Consider the following 12,286-nt stretch of genomic DNA (forward strand, 5'->3'; position numbering starts at 1 on the left):
TCAACAGCTCTCCCCTCAACAGCACTCCCCTCAACAGCACTCCCCTCAACAGCTCTCCCCTCAACAGCTCTCCCCTCAACAGCTCTCCCCTCAACAGCTCTCCCCTCAACAGCTCTCCCATCAACAGCTCTCCCCTCAACAGCTCTCCCCTCAACAGCTCTCCCATCAACAGCTCTCCCATCAACAGCTCTCCCCTCAACAGCTCTCCCCTCAACAGCTCTCCCCTCAACAGCTCTCCCCTCAACAGCTCTCCCATCAACAGCTTCCCCATCAAGTCCTTTAGGGATTTACTGGAAGTTTACAGCCTGCAACTTGTACCAGTCCTCCAGCCATAAAGCGCTTTGTAGTTTTTGTATTTTACTTAATATATAGATGGTGACTGTACAGTACAGTATGTCTTTGGCAGAGGGGAAGGAGAGCAGAGCACTGATGCTCAGTTGGCAATCTGTTGTAGAAGACTACAGCATAACAGCGGGTGTGGTAGGATAGGACAGGAGATCACTGAGCATAGAGCCGTGAAGGACTGTCCTCCTCTTAGCAAGGGCTGGGCCCTATCCAATCCCCCTCGGGAAGAATCTTTCGCAGCTCAATTCTAATTTATATACGTATAAATAACGGAGGGTGACATTAATAATTGGATCGAAGGCAGGGGCTAAACACACACACACACCAGGCCCTCTGCCAAGCGAGGCAGTGTTTTTGCAAACGCTAGTTCAATACTGGCTCAGCATCTTTGGCGTGATTGAATGTGGATGGGGGGGTGGGTGGGAGCATTAATCGCCCGTGCCGCAGTGAGGGGCGTTGTCGGGCCGTCTAGTTTCATCGTCTGACTGTCCTCAACCTCTGTCTACAGTAGTCTACAGCTAACGTGCTAAAAGTCAACGGTCTGGTTCGGATAGGAGGCTGGGAAGGTGTTGGACAATTCTGGTCCCAGAGACCCACAGAGTGTGCAGGCTTTGGTTCCACCCCTGCACCAACATACCTGATTCAGTGACTTAACTGATAGTGGTCTTCAATTTAGACCATGATTAGATGAGCTGGGATGGTATAAAGACATCCACATCCGCTCTCCAGGACTGGAGATGTACTAGAGTTGTTGAGACAGTAGTGAATGTATGCTAACTGCTAAAGTGCTATTTCATTGTGGCTGACTGTTTGAAAGACAGTCAAGTTGAAGACAAAAAAAATAGGCCTTACTTTGTAGCTTGTGTCATTTCTTTTAGTTCCAACCACAAATTCAGACCAGTTTGCCATGGTACCATGGCCTAAAACAGGCCTTGTTAGCAGGCAAATGAGGAACGGTGTTGTTTTGAAGCAGGTGTGTCCTGGTTTGCCATCCATTTAAAAGTGACTAAGTATGAATGAAGTGGCATCCTTAAAATAACCTCTTAGGTTTTGCTAAGGAGTATAAAAATGATTCCATTATGAATAACTTGTGATATATTCTAGTGAGGCATGTGAGATGATAAGCTTTTAAACTGGTTCATCGAAGTCCTTCCAATATCATCATTCATTCACAAAAACACTTTGTTTTATCGACAATGCAAACAATATCACATAGCACAGACCATCAACATCTAAAAACCTAACACAAAACAACACTGACAAGAAAAAGAGAATGTGACAAACTGTAGCTCTAGTCTAGTGACCTTCTGCTCACACAAACTGGTTTTAAGATCAGCTCTCCCTGCCCCCATGTCTAACATCATCCATTATGCAGTATTCAACGAAACTGACCCTAGACCAGCTATAGAGAGCAAAAGGTTGCAAAAACAAAATGAGAAAAGCCGTGAAGAAGAAACAAAAGCAGGTGCAGAAGCCAGAGAGAGAGTCTATCAGCAGCTATGGAGCGGCGACGGCGGCGGGAGAAGATGTACGGAAACAGAGGAGAAGGAAAGGCAGTGAGAGAAAAAGTGTGATAAAAGAAAATTGATATGGAAAGACCACTGCGATAGTTAGTATGCAGCACACAAACGCTAGACGCTGCGAGGCGACCATTCTGTAAAAACTAAGAGAGAAGAGAAGGGCACGAGTGAGAAAGAGAGAGAAATCAATGAAATGAGAGAAGAAGGAGGTGGGAGGGGGTTTACCTGGGTACTGAGCAGCTCCTGTGTCAGGGGAAAGGGGGAAGGAAAAGAGAGAGAGAGTAGCGTTAGCATTAGCGATAAGCCCCATTCACCACAGCTTAACAGCCCCCAACATCACCAGTGCAGAGGAGAGGTAGCTCACTAGCATAGCGTGAGGCCAACATATGAAGGCAGAGAGAAGGGATTTCTAGGGTGCTTGATTTCTTCTCAGGGAAAGGGTGAATAGTTTCATTCATTCAATAGCACACATGGCATTTCAATTCAGTCAATTCACCAGTAGAAGATTTGACTTTTCAGTTATAAGTCATATTCAATACAGCTAGACATAATCATAGTATAATAAACATAGCTTAATATTGAACACCTCAGAATTGGTCTGAATAGCAAGCACAAGCTTATTGGTGGTTCAATTCATATGACAGTGAAAGCAAATGACACCCTTTCAGAGCTCTTAGGTACCAGATTTGTCCATCTGTGGTTTCTGCCATCGCTTTCCCCCTGAAAATGAGCATCTTCACCCATAATGCAATTCATTTGTCACCCGTTGCGTCTTTAAAAACCGCCCTACGCCAACCGAGCGTCAGGATTCTGCTCTGAGGCTGGTTCTGATTAGACAACCCATATCCCTTCAACATTTGCCAAATTTCAATCACAGTGACATACTAATTATCAATTCTCCAAGAGACAAGTGGGAGTCTGTCGATTTCTCCTAGTAGCTGAGAAATCAGTTGAAATTTTCAGAGTGGAGACTGAAAAGAAAATATATCCTATTTGGTTTCCGTTTATATCCTGAGAGACATTTCAACTCGTATTTGTGGCACAGATGCATCTAATGGATGGTCTGAAATGGTCTAAAATGTGTCATCGGCTGACATCGTCTAGATTTCTTCCATTGAACTTTGCTGAGCAATCAGACTGAATCTCTCCAACCATCTACTGATACAAAACAAACCAACAAGTAAAAACACAAGTGGTACACCGTTAGAAAAAGGGTTCTAAAAGGATTCTTCGGCTGTCCCCAGAAGAGAACCCTTTTTGGGTCCAGGTAAAACCCGCTGTGGAAAGGGTTCTACATGGAACCTAAAATAGTTCTACCTAGAACCAAAAAGGGTCCTTCAAAGGGTTCTCCTATGGGGACAGCTGAAGAACCATTTTGGGTTCGAGATAGCACCTTGTTTGTCAGAGTATAGCCTAGTACTAGTAGCCTAATTATGCATATAGAAATGAAGTGTTGAGATTGTCAGCAGGTTGAGTACACCAAAGCCCTCCAGGCCTCCATGAGCACAGTAATAGATTCATCAACACTGATACATAAACCAGGTTTCCATCCAACCTTTTTAAGCGAGTAAAGTACATATCGGATAAGACTCTTCACGACATGCCTGATGGAATGGAAACAGCACATTTCTCTGTAAACTTTCCAAATATGTAAATGTTCCAAAATACTCTAGACAAGGTGGGATATTTTTGTGTCTGTAAAATGTATTCTGTGAGAAATGGGGGGTGGAAACACCTTTATGCGCAAATATTGATATAATAACCATACTATCAAAGTCAAGTTGGAGTCACGCGATGACACATGCATGTTGTGTGGTCCTCCCACTACAACTGGAGAAAGCATGCAGTTCATTAGGCTACAGATGAAATAAGTTATGATGAACTTCACAGGGGGGTCAAAGTGCACGGCGATTGATACTCCTTCCCAATAAATATCGAGGGTCTTATTCTGGTGACATGATTCATCTCACTCTTTTGTCCGTAATAATCTCATAATGTCAGCAAGCCTAACGGCACTGTATCTGCTAGCTGTTGGCAAGCTGCGCTCGAGCCAAACATTTTTTTTTACTAAACCATCAGTAGAGTTGAAAATGCGATGGAAAGTCATTTGTAACTTGTATTTTTTTATTCAGTACATGGGAATTTAACCGTAAAAGTACTTTTTATGTGCACTACGTCATCACGCTACTTTTATCCACACCAAGTTCACTTCTGGTGGGAAAATGTGCATATTGTTTTGAATGCAGATTTTAGAATATTCGCATTACAATCTGCCGCCAATTGGATGGAAACCTAGCTACTGACATAAATAGCCAAGTTATTGTTGTGTATCTTTCTGTTTTTCTCTCTGCATTGTTGGGAAGGGCCCATAAGTAAGCATTTCACTGTTAGTCTAAACCTGTTGTTAACGAAGCATGTGATGAATAAAATGCGATTAGATTTTTATTTTAATCATTCGTGTACGTTTCTTACTCACTCTGACGTTAGCAGGCTAAAAGCCATGAACACGCACACACACACACACACACTCTCACACACTCTCACACACACTCACACACACACACACACTCACACACACACACACACACACACACACACACACACACACACACACACACACACACACACACACACACACACACACACACACACACACACACACACACACACATAGTGGCGGCCCCTGAAGTGACTCTTATCAACACTGTATGAAGATTATTGTGTGTTTCTCAGGAATGCTGAATTATTTGTGTTGCTCTCCCCATCACCCATTCTGTCACACCTCTGGAAAGCAGAGAGGCTGTTGTGATAACATCCTGTAGGTCTGATATCTGGTTGGAAGTTCACTTTTACACTATTCTATTGGTCAACAAGTTTTAGCCTTTGATATTAAATTCTCTGACCTTTCGTGATAGTCTATTCCTGTAACTCAACAATAGTCCTGCTTGCACATTGCTATTTATCTTACGGAGTCAAATGATATGATATGCATTTGATAGACTTTTTGAATATAAATGGCATGGTCTCATTATGGGTTGCAGGTGAGTTATACAGTAGATCAAATTATTACCCACTACACACACACACAGAGCGAGTACAAAACAAACACACACGCACACCCAAAACCCCAGCACCACCGCAAGCCAGTCTCCCCTGCTTAAGGATTCCAGTCATGGCCCAGGCCACGGCAACTAAGTGGTTCAGAGAGCCACGGGGGGACCCCGGCCACCCTGGAGATCAGGTTCCTGGAACACAGGCCAGGGGGAAGGGGCTTGCAATGTTAAGTAAATGCCAGACGGGTGTGAATAACTCTGCATGGCCATTTCAACCCCACTGGTCCTGAGGGGGGCTGCCTGGCTAACCCGCCAAGCCCTCTTGCCCGGCATGGCCATGTCGCCGGTATGCAACCATCCAACCCTCCAACAACTGTGGAGGTTAAATGCTGGAACCAGAGAGATGCATTAAACATGAGTCATTTCAAATGAAAGGTAGCTACTCCCTACTCTAAAAATGATAGGAACATTAACCAGGGGTCAGACAGGCTGGGCTGCATTAATGAAGGCTTGATGCCTCTCTTTAAAATCACCTCTACAGCCCGCAAGAACACTTCACTTCATAAAATGGCTACAGAACAGCTCAAAGACAGGCCGGCCTTCTCTCTCGCACACACACATCCCCATCCCTATGCATGGACACACAAACATTTCTGGGTGTGAGAGACCTGCAAGAATCTCTATAGCAGCAGCAGAAAATGACCACCAAGTTCATATTCAAAGCCTCAATAGAAATACGGGCCTTATTGCATATGTAATATGGTTTGTATTGCAGACCTACAGTAGGTTAATAATCCAGACATAGCAATCTGCTACTGTCAGCAAAATCCTATCAAGTCAAGGAGCTTCTGACAGCATTAACCCTCTGCTGAACTCTCTACATTAACATTAGTTCAACCCTTTCCTCCTCTGATCTAAGGCCTTACTGGAGGAACCATACCTCTAACCTTGTCATCCTTGTCAATCTTTTATGTAGTAGTCCCAAAAGTGCAAATCTCGCCCACCCTGTGCGCCAGCCCTAAATGAAGTGTACCGAAGGTATTTGAAAGAAAATAATAGGCAATCTATTTTTGACCCAGGTCTGAATGGCACAGATCCAGACATGGGGAAGTTGGCGGTAGTTGGGTCCTCCTCTTCCACCCCCACCCCATTCAAAAGGTGGAGTGTAACCGCATTATGTCGTGATTAAATCGGAAATCTGCAGCTGGAGGGCCATGAAATTGGACATGATGAGTGTGCCACATTAAAAAGTAATTATCGATACCGCTCTCCCATTGTCTCCCTTACAAGCCGCCGAAGTGAATCAAAGTCTGAATGAAAATGGATTCAACCTTATTCCAGTCAACACTGTAACAATTTGTTTTGTTTTCAAAGCCCCAGTGACCCAATTGTGACTACATTACCATGAGAGCATTCTTCTCGTGATTGAGATCATACTATATTGTGTGTGTGCCACTGTGACTCTGTGTGTGTGTAAGTGACACAGACTGCAAGAAAGAGATCTACATGTCTGAAATATCACTCACTCACTCACACACACACACACACACGCACACACACGCAAACACGCACACACGCACACACACGCACACACGCACACACGCGCACACACGCACACACGCACACACACACACACACACACACACACACACACACACACACACACACACACACACACCAGGGGATGAGACGAAGGCCGCTGTTGAACAGGGACACAGTGGGGCTCTATGAAACCTATGAACCAGCCATTTGTTTTCTTCCACTCTCTCTCTCTCTCTCTCTCTCTCCCCCCTACACTGGAAGCATCGGCTCGGCTCGCTCATCCACGCTCGGCGTCTGAGTCAGTATGGAGAGGGACTTAACAGCTGTCTGCAGCGCCGCGATTAAACGCCCGCGCTGTCACACTGATAAGCTGGCAGTGATGGGAAAATTCCCCCGCCATGTCCCAGCATGACCTGGGAGAGGAAGGCGAGGTCACCACCACAATCATGGGTGGCGCCGAGAGATTGGGAAAATATCAAACCTGGACATCTTGGATTAATGTAGGTTTCTTAGTGTTTCAAGAGGGGGGGAAACTATGTGCACTGCAGAGCAGACACAGTGTAGGACTCATTTGGAATATGAAGTTATTTTGTGTGAGTTTCCGCGTTGCACCGCTGAGACAGAAGAAGCCACTGATGAGGTCTGTTGTTACTGAGCGCTGTGATGCACGGCGCTGATTGTGCACAACGTCTGTAAGGTTAAGATGCACTGAAGTACCATAAGTGGCGGAGAGTCATCATAAAAAAACATGGCTCTCTTCATGGCTCTAATGTAAGTCAGGGGTAAACCGCAGACACAAAGTGACTCACTCTGAGTGGACCTCTCTCCACTAAGCCAACTCATTCAGCACTATCTAGGCTAAATAGGCTATACAAAGCATACATACTGGCTACATAAATGATGTAAGGACCATCCATACACAATGTACAGATGTCGGATCTTAATTGGAGCCAGTTCGCTACAGCCGGAAAATAATCCTGCAGCATCAGGAAATGTGAATTATAGTGTGGATTATAATTAATGGACATTTATGTAGGGGGTTGTAAAAATGTTCGTAAAGGAAAATCAAGTCTGACATTTCAAAGTGGAAATTACAAACTTCAGAAGCCTTTTTAAACATTAAATACACTCTTTTAAATTCCTACATTGCAGGAAAGTTCTCCTTCAACAGGGCGATCAAGATCCTACACCTGTATGTTAACTTTGCACTTTGCATGTGAATGTACCGTATGTAACCATTGCTGCGTAAGTGCCACTCAAAATAAACATTCCAGGGGCAAGGCAGTTTACGGTGCATTAGGAAAGTATTCAGACCTCTTCCCTTTTCAACAATTTGTTACATTACAGACTTACTCTAAAAGGTATTACATTTTTCCCATCATCAATCTACACACAATACCCCACAATGACAAGTGAAAATAGTTTTTTAACAAATGTATGCAACATTTAAAAATGAACAATAAAGAAATACCTTATTTACATAAGTATTCAGACCCTTAGATATGAGACTCAAAATTGAGCTCATGTGCATCCTGTTTCCATTGATCATCCAGGTGTCCACCTGTCTATATAAGGTCCCACAGTTGACAGTGCATGTCAGAGCAAAAACCAAGCCATGAGGTTGAAGGAATTGTCCGTAGAGCTCCGAGACAGAATTGTGCAAAGGCACAGATCTGAGGAAGGGTACCAAAAAATGTCTGCAGCATTGAAGGTCCCCAAGAACACAGTGGCCTCCATCATTCTAAAATGGAAGAAGTTTGGAACCACCAAGACTCTTCCTTGAGCTGGCTCCCTGACCAAACTGAGCAAACTGGGGAGAACCATCTCTGCGGCACTCCACCAATCAGGCCTTTATGGTAGAGGCACATGACAGGCCGCTTGGAGTTTGTCAAAAGCCACCTAAAGAATCTCAAACGATGAGAAACAAGATTCTCTGGTCTGATGGAACCAAGATTGAACTCTTCGGCCTGAATGTCAAGCGTCACATCTGGAGAAAACCTGGCACCATCCCTACGGTGAAGCATGGTGGAGACAGCATCACGCTGTGGGGATGTTTTTCAGCGACAGGGACTGGGAGACTAGTCAGGATCGAGGGAAAGATGAAAGGAGCAAAGTACAGAGAGATCCTTGATAAAACCCTGCTCCAAATCGCTCAGGACATCAGACTGGGGCCGAAGGTTCACCTTCCTACAGGACAACGACCCTAAGCACACAGCCAAGACAACGCAGGAGTGGCTTCGGGAGAATTCACTGAATGTCCTTGAGTGGCCCACCCAGAGCCCGGACTTGAACTCGATCTAACATCTCTGAAGAGACCTGAAAATAGCTGTGCAGCGACCAACCTGACAGAGCTTGAGAGGATCTGCAGAGAAGAATGGGAGAAAGCTTGTTGCATCATACCCAAGAAGAATCGAGGTTGTAATCGCTGCCAAAGGTTCTTCAACAAAGTACTGAGTAAAGGGTCTGAATACTTATGTAAATGTTATATATATAACATTTACATAAGTATATATATATATATATATATATATATATATATATATATATATACATACACACACACACACACACACACATGGGGTATTATGTGTATACTGATGAGAGAAAAAAATAAGAAATTTAGAATAAGGCTGTTACATCACAAAATGTGGATAAAGTCAAAGGGTCTGAATATTTTCCCAATGCACTGTACATATGGTTGACTACTACTTAGTACTGCAGCAAATAATGTTGTCCATGTAGACAAAAACGTGCACAAAAGTGGTAGCCACCACTGTACATAGCTACAAAGTAACTCATCTGTTTAGAGGTTGTATAATTATTCCACTAGTAGTTGCTGTGGTATATAAGGCCATTGGCAATGGTAAGTGTGACCTATAGCCCTGATAGTATCACTTGTACAGTACATAAAGCCCTACACCAATATTGCGTCTTTTATTGTAGCACTGACAGTCAATGTCCCTATCTGTACCTCCCTCCACCACATGTTGCATTGTGCTTTGGCCAGGAACTTTATCTTATTACTGGTCCCAGTGTTTCCGTTTTGGGGAACATTGGGCTATTGCGCACAGGGCTCCGTATTGCTAGCAGGATGGCTGGGGTACAGGGAAAGCACAGATGGACACCACTGACTGGACTGAGGGGGGGGACCAGGGGGCTGGAGCGTGACCCGCCACGCTGTCGTGTAATTAAGAGGTTAGGAGGGCCGACCGTGTTCTCATATCAGAGGGGGATTGGTTGGATAGGCCATGGCGTGCGGCATAGGCACCACGGCAACAAAATTGGCTCGCTCAGTTATTATCTTACAAAACAGCCAGGCACCAAAACCTGTTTAGATGGCGTGACAAAATAATGGTTCAGATGTGCGCCTGTATTTTTTTCTTCAGTAGGAGTAAAGCTGTTTTCTGAATGGCCATTTACAGAGTGATGAGGTATGATTTAGGACAATTCCACAGAACAGAATGATGCGGAGACTCAGACTTTTCTCTTTTAAAACGTACAATACCAGTCAAAGGTTTGGACACATCTACTCATTCAAAGGTTTTTCCTTATTTTTTTTTTTACTATTTTATACATTGTAGGATAATAGTGAAGACATCAAAACAATGAAATAGTATGTAGTAACCCCCAAAAAAACGTCAAGACTGTTGTAAAAGCATTCCAGGTGAAGCTGGTTGAGAGAATGCCAAAAGTGTGCAACGCTGTCATCAAGACAAAGGGTGGCTACTTTGAAGAATCTGAAATATAAAATATATTTTGATTTGTTTCAGACTTTTTTGGTTACTACATGATTCCATATGTATTATTTCATAGTTTTGATGTCTTCAATATTGTTCTACAATGTAGAATATAGTAAAATAAAGAAAAACCCTGGAATGAGAAGGTGTGTCCAAACCTTTGACTGGTACTGTATGTCAAACAAAAACCAATGATTGCAAAGTTAAACAAACCATACAACTCTATGCAAAAGGACTGCAACTTCCACAGAACATTTTACAAAAACAAGTTAACTTGAAGAACCGTGCAGATGCAAAGTTTTGTAACAGAATGACAGTTTGTGCCGTTCAGGCCGTCATTCTGCATAGAGTTGTATGGTTTGTTTAACTTCGCAATCATAGTTTTTGTTTGGAATACATTTTAAAGTAAACATAGTTTGGGATATCATTTTTATTTGTCGGGAAAGATGTGTCAGTGATTCTATGTTACAGAAGCGTTCTAAAACATGATGGCTATAGCCAATAAATATATGTAGCTTAAAATTACAACTTACCCTACATTGAGCATAATGTTGTCATCTAGGCTTTAGAGGAGAAAATCAAAACTGGACTTTGAAGTTTATCAACTGAAAACCTGGATGAAACCATAAGTCAGTGAATATGGGAGCCGGGTTGAACTAAACCAAAGGCACGTCTAGTCTGGGTTGGACGAAACCAAAAGGCACGTCTAGTGTCTTCTCGGACGAGACTTAGCCCAGCTTGAGTCTGGGGTCGTGGCAGGGCCTCAGTCATTATTGTTAAATGAGCAGAATGGATTTGTGGTAATGGAAACCCAATGGCTCCAGACAGACATGGGACCGGGGTTACGAGCCCAGCGAATGACACTTATAACCGGACCGCTCAACTGTACCTAGAGCGATGGGCCATTCAACGAGCTCCATTCAGGCTGATTCATGGGGCCTGCCGCCACCACACCACTTCCAGGGACAACAAACAAACAGATCCAGTTGATGAGTTGGAATTTGAGTTTTCAGGATCACTTTTTATAAACCATTTTATACGTTATGGATGCACTATTGCACTTACACTTTTATGAGGTGACTAGGATCAATTCTAGCCTACTTGTGCATAGGCATGAATGTATTTAGGCTACAGTCGTTTGTAAGGCTCATACGAGGGACTATGACTCAAAGCATAATCAAATCAAATTGCCTTGGTCACATACACATATTTTAGCAGATGTTATTGCGGGTGTAGCGAAATTCTTGAGGGTGTGTTCGACAACACAATGCCCAATGTTGGGGCAAAAACATTTTTTTTCTGAATCTGAAATGCATTCCTAGGACATTAGCCTCTACATTGGTAGATCATAGATAGTGTTATTCAAGGCTTTTCTGCCATTGAAATCCTTGGGTGGGCCGCCTAAGTGTTTTATCAGGTTGCTTCAGTCCAAAAAGTGTAAATTGGGATGGAAAAACACTTTATAAAGAACAATATAAATTATCTAGAAAAGATAACGGAAAAGAGAATGTTTTTTTTATTGTAGAATCTTTGAGAACTAACAATCATCAAAATAAAAGATACAGTCAGCGAGAATAAAACATGATCATTTTTAATTTTTTTGCAGTATATTTTGTTATTATGTTTAAGCTAAAGAACACAGTATTAGCCATGGCAAAATGCATAGGACAGATATTACTGGACAACACTGGACTGAAAAGATACAGAAACCCTGCATTAACGTATACAATGCAAGGAATGTAATGAAAGGAATTGAGGTACTACTCAATAACAAATATTCCTTCATGCCAAGAGCAAGACATAGGAAAATAAAACAATGTAGCCTATTTCAGACCAGAATCTGTTCTGGTTTCTTTTTCACATACTGGCAATATGTTGCTAATCAAATTGCAATGCTAGGCTATGTGGAGAGATATCAATATCAGAGAGCAATCTATTGAAGAGCGTACTATCACTTTTATATTCATAATTTACCAATTGTATTGGGGCCTACAAGATGTATGGTGACGTGCAGAAAAACATTTGGCTATCTACTTTCCATCTGAGATAAACACATATATTTTTTCCATAAACCTTTCGCAATTTAGCC

The 12,286-nt window shown here is 42.9% G+C and overlaps 1 protein-coding gene across 5 annotated transcripts in view; it reads right to left on the minus strand.

The window, feature by feature from the left end:
- Positions 1 to 12,286, minus strand: part of cadm1a (cell adhesion molecule 1a) — a 413,170-nt gene that overhangs the window by 99,226 nt on the left and 301,658 nt on the right. For 4 of the 5 annotated variants that reach the window (XM_029690813.1, XM_029690812.1, XM_029690809.1 and 1 more), the window contains exon 2: positions 2,091 to 2,108. The exons of the other annotated variant lie outside the window; for it this stretch is intronic. In XM_029690813.1, the coding sequence (XP_029546673.1) occupies positions 2,091 to 2,108 (18 nt within the window). The remainder of the gene's footprint in view (positions 1 to 2,090; positions 2,109 to 12,286) is intronic. 5 annotated transcript variants of the gene reach the window in all.

Source organism: Salmo trutta, chromosome 15 (assembly GCF_901001165.1).
Source record: "Salmo trutta chromosome 15, fSalTru1.1, whole genome shotgun sequence".
In the NCBI taxonomy this organism is placed as follows: domain Eukaryota; kingdom Metazoa; phylum Chordata; class Actinopteri; order Salmoniformes; family Salmonidae; genus Salmo; species Salmo trutta.